This window comes from Choristoneura fumiferana, chromosome 22, assembly GCF_025370935.1.
Source record: "Choristoneura fumiferana chromosome 22, NRCan_CFum_1, whole genome shotgun sequence".
Lineage (NCBI taxonomy): Eukaryota > Metazoa > Arthropoda > Insecta > Lepidoptera > Tortricidae > Choristoneura > Choristoneura fumiferana.
In genome coordinates, this window is record NC_133493.1 from 13000010 (window position 1) to 13014317 (window position 14308).

General features: G+C 38.1%; 1 protein-coding gene and 1 non-coding gene across 2 annotated transcripts; both read right to left on the reverse strand.

Annotated features, from left to right (window-relative positions):
- Positions 1–187: 187 nt before the first annotated feature.
- LOC141440161 (chymotrypsin-1-like) lies at positions 188–6904 on the reverse strand. Its single transcript, XM_074104624.1, has 6 exons — positions 6856–6904; positions 4065–4245; positions 2806–3052; positions 2220–2366; positions 833–931; positions 188–627 (listed from the first exon to the last, which is right to left on the reverse strand). The coding sequence occupies exons 1-6, from the start codon at positions 6902–6904 to the stop codon at positions 517–519; spliced, it is 834 nt and encodes a 277-aa protein (XP_073960725.1). The 3' UTR covers positions 188–516.
- On the reverse strand, positions 5868–5951 carry TRNAL-CAG (transfer RNA leucine (anticodon CAG)). Its single transcript has one exon. It is a non-coding gene; the product is annotated as a tRNA-Leu (tRNA).
- Positions 6905–14308: the final 7404 nt, after the last annotated feature.

Here is a 14308-nt window from a genome sequence, read left to right on the forward strand (position 1 = left end):
AGACAAAATTACTCATATGTCTTATAAGTTCTTTATTATTAAAATCAACATTTTCCATTTTCATTTCCATAATAATTTACCTAACACATTCAATTCAAATTTAAAACGTCAAAGTTAGTCGCTACCAATTTGTTACTTAAAATTGACACGTTTTTTATCTCAAAGATGGCTTACAAACATTACAGTACTTAATATAAACATTAACAAAAGTATTCACTGAGTTAGAGCTCTTTCTGGTAACCAGTCGAGTTCTTTTAGGTACTTCTGAACAAAACATCAATCAAAAATATCTGAACACGCTTCTACATAAAGAAAATTGTCTCGATTTCCGTGTTTCCTTTTTTTTTTGCTTTGTAAATGTCAAGAATACCTAAAAGTTTTTCTTTCTTCCTTTTCTTTACACTGTTAACAATAGAGTCGTGTGTTAACATAATTTTGATCAAAAGTATAAGAACTTTACTGTAAATATTAGTAGGTTTATGTGCGTTTGTCGGTCACTGTCATAAACGATAATATCTAAACGTGAATGCTCCGGTGTCTGTTGGTCTTCCTCTTCTTAATGAACATCCAGTGGTCTTCATCGTCGTCAAGCAGTGTCTTCTCAATCCAACCCATGAAAGCTTCCACCTGTAACAGGGATACAACAAACAAAAAAAAAATGAAAAACTAATTTATTGAATCAGGCGTTACTTTGCGGAGATCCATATAAATTAATTGAAACAATTTCTTTGCTCACCCGCAACCTTTAGGATAGCTACGTTTATGCAAGAAAAGTGTGTTCACGCAGTTCCTCCACCTCCACACTGTAAGAACACACACAAATCACACATACCTTGGTGTAGACGTCGGGTTTGCCTCGCGCGCACGGGATGCCCCAGGACACCACTCCTATTTGGCGACCCTCTCTCACCAACGGACCTCCGGAGTCTCCCTAAGGAGCACAATAAGCATGGTTCGGTATAAGTACTTTTGAACTTTCAAAGAATCCGTTTAGTATTAATTAGCACTAACTATCCAATTTTCCGGGATAAAAACTAACCTACGTCAATCGATAGTTATTACACCAATCGATCAAAGCCATCGATCGATTATCATCATCATCATGTCAGCCGAAAGACGTCCACTGCTGGACATAGGCCTCCCCCAAGGTTCTCCACTCGGACCGGTCTTGTGCTTTCCGGATCCACCGCGTTCCCGCGATCTTAACCAGGTCGCAGCTCCATCTTGTTGGGGGCCTACCGACATCGATCGATGGTAGAATGGATTAGTCGACGTCGATCGATAGTTTCTACTAGACCAATCGATCTTTCATCGATCGATGGTAGAATGGATTAGTCGACTTACTCGACTCGATTATTACTCCTGTGTTTAGCGTGATAAGCAGAGCCCGGAATTTTCACGGCATTTTTGATCAGTCATAGTGACTTAGCTCACTTATCGACTCTACCTAAATGATATCGATAATGACACTTATTAGCACTACAACAGACTTTGATTATGAAATTGAATTATTAAATTAGAAATTGTTAACTATTCATTGTTTTCATTGTATAATGCATTATTTATGTCTATTTCACATTTTCGACTGCTCAAAAGTTAATTGGAAGAGCTCTCTTCAACGATAAAACCGTCTATTGTTGACCTCTGCTTTTCATCTTATTTAACATGTTTTATATCGATATATCGATATTGAATATCGGAAGTCGATAAGTGAGAAGTGACAGATCAAAAATGTCGCGAATTTTCCGGGCTCTGGTGATAAGTCCCGTTTATAGTAAGTAGGTACCTATTTAATTATGAGTCACAATCATGAAAGTTTAAAACATAAGATTATTCGACGTCAATTGAGCTACAGTATATGTGTTTTAGTGATAAAAAAGTGTTTGATTTTGTTAGCTTAGGTTTGTTGGTTTGAGGCATGAAAGTATTCATCGAAAAATAATTTGTACCACACCAATCGATCGTCGTCGAATAGTAGCATCGATCGGCTGTCGATCAATCGCTTAGACCGGTACAATACAATACGGTACAGTACGGTACCAATGCAATAGTATTATTAGTATTGTATTGTAGGTTTGGCTGCACGGATCATAATGACTTATATTGAACACATAGTAAGTAGTGCAGAAAACACAAGTATATAAAGACTTACTACACCAATCGATCGAGTGAATCGATGATCGATCGATAAGTGTGGTAACACTGGAAGGGATACTCACATGGCACGCCCCCTCCCCAGCCTTGGTGAGGGCACAGATCTGGGTTTCGAAGACGGCGTTGATGTTTTTGTGAGCCTCCTTGCACTCCTCGTAGGTTATTGCGCGCAGCTGGATCTGCATCAGGTCGTTGGGGAGACGGCCGGGATACTGAGGAGAGAAGGTTTCAGGACATGTCTCGGAATGTATCGCCACTACTCGGCTGATTTATAAACAAACTAGTGTTTACGTCGGCTTCGCACGCGTAAATCATTAGATACGAGCACAGCAGTTGAATTCTAATTCCAAGATTTCGCAAAATTCCCATGGAATACCCATAATTTACATCGTGGTTTTCATTCACGTTGCATTAAGAAGCCATGCCAAATTTCATGACTTTAGCCCCAGCGGTTGTCATTTCGATATTTTATCCATATCCCTTGGAATATCGGAATAAATCTAGCCTATGTGTTATTCTAGATATCCAGCTGTCGACATACCTAATTTCATCCAGATCCGTCTGGCCGTTTTAGCGTGAAGAAGTAACAAACATACATGCGTGTACTCACACATATATACAAAAAATTTCAACTAGTAGATTCATACTCACAGAGGTAGTTCCCCATCCAGTCAGCACCAGCTCCTCCCCCTTCTCCACAGGCTCATCATTCAGCTCTATGGCATCCACAGTACTGCTGAACTCCATCTCTTTCTCAGTGAACACTATAGCTATATCGTTCGTAATGATGTCGTCATCATAGTCGGCGTGGCGAACTATCTTACGGATGGAGTAGGCCGTGCCGCCGGCGCGCAGCTGGTTTGTGCCCACCACGACTTTCAAGTACTCTGGACGCATACTGAAACAAATTGTTGGTATTATTTTTAGGAAGAAAGAAAGAAAATAAATAAATGGGCCAATCAACTATTTAACCGACACTTTAGGCGTCTCCTGCGTTGCCAAAATGTCTCTGGCGTTACCAAAAAATCGTACTTCCAACAAGATACTTCACGGTTTAATAGGTTGAACTTACGTAAGATGGCATGTATTCATGTACCCCATCTATTAAATTACAGAAAAAACATGTTTACTTACAAAAAACAGTATTTTTTGAAAAATGTCGCGGACAGATTAGTGTCGGTAAAAAAGTTGATTGATCCAAATATCACTGGACACTTTACACCAGTTGACCTAGTCCCAAAGTGAGCAAGCCAAGCTTGTGTTATGCCACTAGGCAACGGATAAACTGACTTAAATAGATAGATACATACGTAAAAAAATATTAAACACCCAATACAACAATATTAAAGTACAAATGGACAACACGAAGTACTGGAAATAAAAAGTTTCTGTAAAAAAAATACCAGTGATGGCATGTGGATCCGAGACGTGGTGCTTCGCTATACGCCTTATAAATAGGCTCAGAGTTGCTCAGTGAGCAGTGACCGCATTGGAGAGAGTTATGCTCGGGATTTCTCTACGGGATCGAATCAAAAGTGAGGAGATACGTAGAAGAACCTAGAACCTTGTCACCGACATAGCCAAGTGAATTAGCTCGTTGTAGTACGGAGAACAGGATAGTCGTGGGGGCGAAAAATGTGTGTCTGTCTGTGGTACCGTAGCTCTTAAACGGGTGGACCGATTTGAATGCGGCTTTTTTTATTCGAAATCTGGTTTTCTAGTGATGGTTCTTAGACATGTTTCATCAAAATCGGTTTAGCCGTTTTTGAGATATTGAGCTTTGAAGTGACAAAGTGACAACTTTTTGTTGGTTAGGTTATGTGTAAGAAACTTAACAATTATGTGGAATTGTAGCACTTGTAACTTTTCTTTTATAAGGGGATGGTATTTGTAAGGTTATAAATCGTTACCGATCAACACAATGCGCAGCGGTGAGTATGACCCGCGGGGTGAGTATGGAGGCCCCGCAGAAGTGCCACACCCCCCATACTCGCAGGGAGGCCTGGTACGGGTAGGAGCCGTTGGCAGCCTTCGTCCCCCCCACTATGCGCTCCCAGTCGCGATCCTCAGAAGAGTAGAATTCTGATGACACTGTAAAGTAAGTGATAGATAGTTTTAGGCTGGAAACAGTGCTCGACCAACGGTACGGACGGCCAGACCTGACCGTCAGCGCTGACCGTCGGTTGCGAAAATTCATTCAGTGCTACGCTGACGCGTGTGTTCAGTTCACAGGTCGGTCGCTCCGTCAGCGAATCACTGAACGCATCCATACAATCTCATAGCTGAGCCGGACCGACAATTACGCGCGTACCGTCAGCGTAGCTGTGTGCGCATTCATAGACTTGCATAGATATAGCTACGCTGACCGACGGTGAGCGCTGACCGTCGGTCGAGCAATGTTTCCAGCCTTAGCCAGCGTGTAATAATGTGTTAAAAAATACTTTTTCATCACACTTGCTCGTAAACAGTGTCATAACATGCAGGCTACCTTGGTTGCAACCCCCCAAATAAAACCCTCGACCTTAATGTGCTTGTCATGAAACCCGTGGTCGGTAAATGAGTCATTGCGCGTACAAATTCTCTTGTCATGAAGCCCAAGGTCGGTAAATGAGTCAATGTGCGTACTGATGGTGCTGCGCGCGCTCCTGCTGCAGGACCACACGCACACGCGGCTCAGGCACATGCTGCGGAAGGGGGAGGGCATGCAGCGCTGCCAAGAGCGCAACCTAAGGTATCGCCAATATTTGAAACAATTATATTTTTTCTTTTAGAAATAAAAAAAATACTCGCAAATGTGATGAAAAACATTGTATGTCGCACGGGCGGTACTAGAATTACGAACATCGACTCATTAAAGCCCTCAGTCTTCGACTTCGGGCTTCTAATAGACTCTCGTTCGTAATTCCTTATTTACCGCCCTTAAGACACAATGTACTATTTCACTTCTCATGCTCGTAAAGTACGTATTTATGCTGGATCTAGGCGATATAAAATGACTTTTTACGCTCTAGTGCATAAAGTCAAACCTTCGTCTAAGACCAAGGTAATCATTTTAATTTTTATAAAACGAAAAATCGATCAAATCAATCAAAGTTGATCAATAAAACTAAAAAAATATAACTATAATAGTAATGCATGAACAATTAAAGGTACATAATAAGTGAATACTTGTTTCCACTATTGCTATTTCATTTCCTCGCCATCAAAGTGAAAAGCAGAGTGTAAAACTCGAGCATTAAACCCATTTTCCTCTCGACGTCTTGGGTAAAATGGCTCGTTTTATGCTCTTGTTGTACTATCTACTATTTTTATTAGTGCGGATTATGAATATACATTAAGTACTCGTATAATTTAACATTATTGTCTCACATATGCCGCTGACGAATATGATCACCCCGTTTGGTCACCGAAGTACCTAGTAGTTATTGTTTTTAATTAGAAATTGTTTAATTATCGTCTTCATCCGAAGAATTATCATTGTGCGCGATAGCCTTGATTTTTTATTTTAATAGTGTGTATTTACATTTAAATGACAATAAATATATTTTATAATTTACCTACCAATAAAAAAAACTAACCAAAAACTATAAATTAAATTAAAATCCATTTATTTCATGTTTCTTAGACACATATGTTGTTTGTTTGACTTCTAACTAAGTATAAACTATTTCAAAATTGACGTCACATTAAGTAAAAAAAAGCAAAAACAATCTTGTCAGAAGTGGGATTCGAACCCACGCCCACAGAAGTGGACTGCGACCTGAACGCAGCGCCTTAGACCGCTCGGCCATCCTGACTTGAAGAGCGGGTATGAAATTACGTATCACTAGCAGCAGCATTATTTATGATTATTTTTGACACCCAGGGACTTCGCTCTGTTGCGTGATTTCGTCATACTATTCAATTACGCTATACTTATTCTTATTAGTGACATAGTGATATGATGTACCTATAAAATTCTCGTGTCTCAGTGTTTGTGACCAAACTCCTCCGAAACGGCTTGACCGATTTTTATGAATTATTTTCGGTAGGTCTTAAAATAGGACGTAAACTATTATTCATACTTCTACGCGGACCGAGTCGCGGGCAACAGCTAGTAGTGATATAAAACGTTTTAGTAAAAATGACATTACCTATTTTTAAGATACTTAGTTAAATTTTGGTTTTTTCTAGGTTTTTTTCATCAAAAATAATATACCTGGATAAACAACCTTGTTAAAGTTTTGACCGTGGTTCCCTTTCTCTTTAACGAGTTTTTATATATTTTTTAAAGTTTTCACAGTAAAATAGATAGTATTTTTATAGTCACCACTAAGCGAGCGATTAAATATATTTCAAAGTTCCTCTAAAATATGATCAAAATTTTAACTTGTTTTTGCTAATGGCTAATGAATGTTGTATAGATGGTACGGAACCCTACGTGCGCGAGTCCGACTTCTTTTTTTTAACCTCCGACGTCTGTATGTCTGTGGAATTGTAGCTCTCAAACGAATGGACCGATTTCGATGCAGTTTTCTAATGTGAATACGAGTTTTTTTTAAATAGGTTCAGCCATTTTTGAGATACTTATTGAACTTTTAAATGAAAATGACCGGGGGCTTTCCAACATTTGTTAGTTGGTTATTATTATTTTGAATACGGAACCCTAAAAAAAACTGTCCTTAATATATCTTAAACAAAAGCGTGTTCAAAATTTCTTACCTAATATAGGCAATATCCCAACCAAGAGCAAAAAACGTAGAGATATCATCTTAACAGATATATAATATCGTAAAAACTGAAAACCTAAACGTAGCGTCGGCTTTTATATCCAAAGAATTCGAAAATATGTAAATTTAAAAGCATGATACTTATTAGTATTTGAACTAAATAGTTATGCATATTTTTGCCCCTATGCTTGCCTATGACGCAATAGGTTATCTATGTATCTAATACCTTTAAACGAGCAATTCTTGTATATACATATATGTAGGATGAGTGGAAAGGAGTGTAATCATGACGTATGAAGAGTGTAAGAGATGGCATAAGATGTGAGTGTATGAGAGTGACAGAGGAAGAATGAATAAGCAGCAGGTGTATTTTTGATTTTAAATGTAGAACGGGGGGATTGCTAAGCGACGAGAAGACGAAAGACGTGGTTTGATTTAGTTATTTTGAAAATTTATAATTATATTTTATTTTACTATTAAAAGTGCCTTTTCTTCAATTTTTACGATCCTACATATATATATTTCGGGGATCCCGGACACGGCTCCAACGATTTCGACAAAATTTTGTATACGTAGGGGTTTCTCAGGGATGAAAAATCGATCTTCTTAGCTTGGTTTGATCTCTGGGAAAAAGCTTGTTACCGAGTTATAGCCCGAGCAAAGCTCGGTCGCACAGGTATCCTACTAATATTATAAATGCGAAAGTTTTTGAGTATTATGTGTGTACGTTTGTTTGTCACTCTTTCACGCTAGAATAGCTGGACGGATTTGGATTAAATTTGGTATGAAAATAGCTTGACGTCTTGATTAATACATAGGCTACTTTTCATCCCTACATTCTTACGGGATCGGGATGGGACAGAATCTCGAAATCTCATCCACTGGATATATAGAGCCATAAAATGTGGCACAGTTGTTTATAATGCAATGACAAAAAAATCAAAAAACCCGACTGCCTTAAGAAATACAAAAAAGAAGAAAACAAGTCTACTGGGCTTGAACTTTGTCAAGTAGCTAACTTAAAGTACAACAGTCGGGAGCCATTAGGTAAGAATTTTTGAGCGTCACGATTTAAATGGGTCCCGACTGTTGAACTTTAAGTTAGCTACTTAACAAAGTTCTAGCCCACTAGACTTGTTTTCTTCTTTTTAGTAGTTTTTAGTATTTTTTGAGACAGTCGGGTTTTTTGATCTTTTAAATTTATTGTTTTATTTCACACTTTTCTGTGAAAATGGTATATTAAAACGATTATAACCTATTAACTTTCATTAGCTTTCATTTGATATCCCACTCGATAGGTTTGAATAAAAAACATTTTTTGAAAACTTACAATTTGGCGCCAAAAATCCGCCATTTTGATTTTTCAAGAATTTCATATACCCAGTGTCACTCGCGTCATTAAGACAAATCCAATGAGGTATCATTTATCAAAATCGGTTCTGCCGTTGAGTAGTTACGAGAGGACATAGGAATAGACATACATACATACGCGTCAAACACAATTGTAATAGTTGACGCGTGCGAAGCCGCGGGTAAACGTTAGTGTTGAATATATTTCATGATCTCATGATAATTTCATGATGATTAGGGTTGCCATAAATTCTAGGAACCAATACGGGACGATTTCTCTTTCGATGCCCAAAACTCGTAAATAACATTTATTAAACATATCATACGGTTCAATTTGAAACACTTTTTTGTATTAATAATTTAACCCGTCCAGCGACTTAGACACACAATGTGTGGCTAACGCCACCTGTCAGTGACCAAAAACTCAGTGAGAGCGACTCTCGCAGTTGCGGACAAACTTCGCTAGGCGTTTGGTGCACCTCCGGGTGTCAAGGGCAGACCTCTTGAGGGAGGTTTGACCTTAAAGGAGGCCTAGTAGGTTACTCTTTGAGTAAAACAATAAGACGTTTTAACAAATTTTAATTAAAACCAAAAACACAAAAAATAACAGGCCTAGTAAGACAAAAAAATAAAAAGTATAACAAGGATCTCAGGTACTTAGTAGGTTCAAGCGATTTTTAATGAGAGGTCGGACTTGATCAAATCGCTAAGAGAAATGATGAAATCCATCGGCCATTGCCATAATTCTATCATTCCCTTAAAACAGCCCGGAGACTTGATCAAATCACTGAATTCCGCAAGGGAAATGATACAACGCGATGTTTTTTTATCATCTCCCGGGACTTGATCATATCCCTGAGGTATTTGGTCAAATCCCTAAATCTGTTTAGGAATTTGTTCAAATCACTAGACGTGTTTAGTAAAATGTTCGAATCTAGTTGACTTAAATAACTCGTTTTATCTTTTCCCTAGAACAGCTCAGAGATTTGATCAATTTGCTAAGGGAAATGAAGAAATCCATCGGCCATTGCTATAATTCTATCATTACCCTAAAACGGCTCGGAGACTTGATCAAATCACTGAATTCCGCAAGGGAAATGATACAACGCGATGTTTTTTTATCATATCACGGGACTTGATCATATCCCTGAGGAATTTGATCAAATCCCTGTTTTTATCATTTCCCTGCGACATATAGACTGCATGTTTCTTACATCAAAACGGCGCACAAAATTTGTTCACAGAACCTTTCAATATAGTTTGTTGACGTCTGTGACGGGGGTTGTGTCAAAGTAATATTGATCATTGATGCGTCGCGCGTTTTGTTCCAAACAGCCAGTCTTAGTGCCGAAAGGTAGATAGATGTCAATGTCTGCGCTGGTCTTTGAAAGGGTTAGTAGTCAAATAACTTCCAATAAAAATAGTTACTACCTGGGCGACCGAGCTTCGCTCGTGCTAAACTCGAAAACACGCGTTGTCTCAGAGATGCTACATGGATTGCTCATCCCCGAAAACCCCTACTTTACCAAATTTCATCGAAATTGTTGGAGCCGTTCCGAGATCCCTGAAATAAGAAAGAACTGCTCATTAAAAGGTTACGACCAACAATTTTAGATCGAACATTTACTTTTTAATGAATGGCATATATATCTGAAACAATACTTAACACACCCATGGCATATCTTCACGTAGAACCACGAAGCACACACGACCGGAGTTGTGATTAACTGGACCGCAAAATCGTGTATGTATTTCCATTTTTGTGTTTTTTTTGTTTATGTTGTATATTGTTATTTTTAAACTTTGTTGTATTTGTGTGTCTTTGTGAATGTGAATAAATGTCTTCCTTCTTTCTTTTTTTTTACCGCAAGTTTGTGGCTCTTTTATTTTATGTTTGGTTAATATATTTGTAATACTATTAAAGAAGTTCATAAAAGTTTGATTGATAATGTAAATTCTAAGGTAATATTTATATTCATAATTTTATTGTTCAATCATTATTTTCGGTGGCCACCCGTTTTTGTTGGAGAAGTTCTAGCCTAAGTTTTACGGGCCGCGCTTACCAACCACGCTGGCGCACGCGTCACTGTAAAACCACCCTAACCTACCCTTCCGGCGCCGTCGCCCAAATGCAATACACACACCTAACCTAAAATGATTATATCATGGGATATTTGGAAATAATTCCGATCCGCATTAGCGATCCCTCCAAATAGCGAACCTACGTGTTAAAAATAAAGTTGTGTTAAATACTTGTGATGTATAGATATCATTTAATAATATTGTAAATCAGTTTAAAAAAAATACCTCGTCGAGTTTCTTGCCGGATTCTTCTCAACAGAGGTTTTTCCGAACCGGTGGTAGATTTTTTTTGACATTCATAAGTGCTTGTTATAGCCTAAATTGAATAAAGATATTTTGACTTTGATTTTGACTTTGACTAACCTAAACATTTCTCATATCTTTTATCAGAGGTTTAAGTTAACTCTCGTGGTAAGTGCTCTGTGTCTACTGCCTTACGATTCCAACGGCATCTAGCAGCGGAAACCGGCAATTTGTGCTATTGACATGCAAAATGCAGATAAGGGGTGCCGCAAAGTGTTGCATCGAAATCGAGGTTTTATGGGTCAGTGATTTACGTTGATGATTTTGTGGTAGTGATACATTGGTATTGTTCATTATTTTTAACCCCCGACGCAAAACAGGGGTGTTTATGTATACATGTAAACTCTTTATTGCACATAAAAATAAAATAAAAAGAAATACAAATGTAAAAAGAAGTACGTATATAGGCTGGGATGATGATGATGATGTACAGAAAGGAGAGCAAAGGCGAGCATATCCCTAAAAAGGGATCTCTTCCAGCTAAGCTAAAGAAGATAGGCAAACAGCTAAAATTACATACGGTAAAGAGGAAAACACATATATATATCTCTCTATAGTTGTGTTGTGTGCTTGTGGAGTCGCAGTGCAAATTAAAACTTGTGTTAGTTTGTTTGTACTGTATTTGTTGTATGTGTAGCATTCTTTTGTTTACAAATAAGGATTTTTACTTTTTAACTTTACAAATACTCAAAAGAAAAGGAAATAAATACATAAATAATTATATACATTAAATCTTAGTAATATTACAAATGTGAAAGTTTGTTTGTTTGGTGGTTTGGATATTTGTTACTCACTCACGTCTAAACTGCTGAACCGATTTAGATGAAATGCGGTGTACAGTACAGACAGTGTAACTAGGTAACCAAAGGCCCTAGGGAAGGCCCCCAACTAAATTATATATAGGTAGTTTGTTCCATATTCGTCGTGCGAATTCGACGTACTCCAGATTGTCATTTATAGTTTGTAAGTCAGAGTCCGAAGGGGCCCCTGAGCTTGGGGGCCTCGGGGCACGCCCGTCTAGCCTCCGGTAGCTACGCACTGAGTACAGATAGTTTAAGTGCCAACATAGGATAGTTTTTATCCCGGAAAATGGCATAGCTCCGGCGGGATAGCGATTAACGAATACTACGCGGACGGAGTCGCTGACAACAGGTAGTTCAACATAAAAATATTTACAAAAGCGGACACAGTCTCGCCTCAGATGTCAGTATGTCAGATGGGTAAAATCATGATGATATCTTAATTCATTATAATCATACATTAGCTAATACCTACAAAAATACTGTCATTTTTTCTAATAAATCTTAACTACTTATATTACGTATCCAAATTTCATTCAATCTGCTCACACTTTAATTACGAAAATGAATTAAAAACCAACTATATTTTTTAACGATGTCCTGTCTGTTTTCTTCTGCGCTCTATAGGAACCCTACAGGAGTTTAACGCCATCTACCGGCAGGCGTGTTGATGTCTGATCGCGGTCGCTAGCCGAATGCAAATAGTTAAGCTTCTCGCCGCTCACTTATGAATAGCGCTGGGAGCAAGTAGGCGGAGCCAAAATCCCGAATCCTCAAGGGCATTTTGGTGTTGACAGCGTCTTAACTAGTATTTCTTGAACCTCTCCATGAACGAGGCCACCGACGGAGATTCCCTTAGGGACAAGGGTAAATCGTTCCACAGCTTGACAGAATGGATAGTGACAGATTAAAATATTATAAGTTTGACGCCAATGTCTGCCTGTCTGTGGCGTCGTAGCTCTCAAATAGATGGACCGATTTTGATACGGTATTTTTACGTAAAAGCGAGTTTTCTTGCGGTGGTTCTTATTATAGCTATGTTTCATTAAAATCGGTTCAGTAATCAGCGCACCTTTTGCAGCAGCAGCTTGCAGGTGGTAGGACCTTGTGCAAGGTCCGCCCGGATTGCTACCACCATCTTGCTCGCTAATCCTGCCGTGAAGCAGCAGTGCTTTCACTGTTGTGTTTCGGCGTGGAGAGTAAGACAGACGGTGAATTTACTGGCACTTTAGGTATCTACAATACCCCTGGTGTTGCAGATGTTTATGGGCGGTGGTGATCTCTTACCTTCAGAAGACCCACATGCTCGTTTGCCATACAGTCGAATTAAAAAAAAAAGCAGCCGTCGTGTGCTCCGGGAGGAAGGGCTACGGATTAGCTCGAAACATGTCGAACTAAACTCGATAACACCGTGAGTTATCCGGGCTTATTTCACTATAAGGCTTGTTTATCAAACAAAAATGCAAATTCCCACCAATAGAATACTTATAAAGTTTTTTTTTTGTATAAAAAGCTTGTTTGACAGTGTGCACCAGTGTTTATAACCATTTAAATGTGGACATGTCAAGTGAATCATAAATCTAACTGTTGCAAGCGCTGCATTTTAGCCACGTGGTGCATAGAAATTATGATGGCGCCACCGCTTTGAGTGCAAATAGTGCACACGGAATGCATTACAACCAAGGTCCGTATTTACCGTCTCTTTCTACCCTCATATATCCACACATCTATACGCATCTGCAATACCCTGGTGTTGCAGTTGTCTATGGGCGGTGGTGATCTCTTACCATCAGGAGACCCACTTGCTCGTTTGCCATCCAGTCGAATAAAAAAAAAAGAAAAAAAAAAATATATATTTTTTTTTTTTCTTTTTATGGCGTTTGTCCAATGGGACAATTTTGCCAGCGTCAAGGTTGAGAGCTACAGATGATACTCGATCCGTCTTTTTTTTTTTCATATTATTCGGTGTGGCAGAAAGAAATGACATGATAAGGCGTCAGATTTCATTCACTGGCAGGTCAAAGTCAGAAGGACAGTTTTAAAGATGGAATAGAAAAAAAATATAACAAAAATTGAACCGACTAAAAAAAACCATGGAAATAATTTTCTACCAGTCTGAAGTCGGTGCCTCAGCACGAGGATTTAAAGAGGAGTTTAAGAGAGATTTTGAAGATTGAAGAGTGATTGAAGATTGAAGACTTGATAGTATTGTAGGTGAGGTAGACGACTATAGGTCACCTCCTCCTCATATTTTCATGCTTTCAAATAATTTCGGTTTCCTTTATATGATACCGTTCGTAAAAAAACAAATGGAAGATATCCAAACAAACTGTATGTTCCCAGACAAAAAATGAAAATATATGGTAAAAATGTATATATAATGTCTATTAAAATATATAATAAGATTCCAAATGACATAAAATCACTAGATGTAAATAAATTTCAGAAGAAATTGTTTAATTGGTTGCTTGACATGTGTTTCTATTAAATTAATGAGTTCCTGAATTATTATTAAACTAATGTATTCTATAAGATTGTATAATATTGTAATTGTAAATTAACCTTAGGTAATTTTTGCGCCAATAATTGGATAATTTAATTTAATTTAACGAATATAAAATTGTATTTCTAACATTTCTACGCCGATGAGGCAGGATATGACGCACTTAATGTAATTCGACCATCTTTTGTACCATATTCTAAGAAATAAACAGATTATTATTATTATTATAAAAAAAAACGCATCTAAATCAGTCTACCCGTTTAAGAGCTACGGTGCCACAGACACACAGACTGACAAACAGACACACATAGCGGTCAAACTTAAAACTTATAACACTTCTTTCATTGCGTCGGAGTTTAACAAAATATATGTCAGCTCGCAAAATTAAACTATGCGTAAAATGTTAG

Coding starts and splice junctions, on each gene's coding strand:
- LOC141440161 (XM_074104624.1), bottom strand. CDS start 6,904: ATGATATCTCTACGTTTTTTGCTCTTGGTTGGGATATTGCCTATATTA. Junction 4,246..6,855: donor TGGGATATTGCCTATATTAG/GTAAGAAATTTT, acceptor CTTACTTTACAG/TGTCATCAGAATTCTACTCT. Junction 628..832: donor AACCCGACGTCTACACCAAG/GTATGTGTGATT, acceptor TCCCTGTTACAG/GTGGAAGCTTTCATGGGTTG.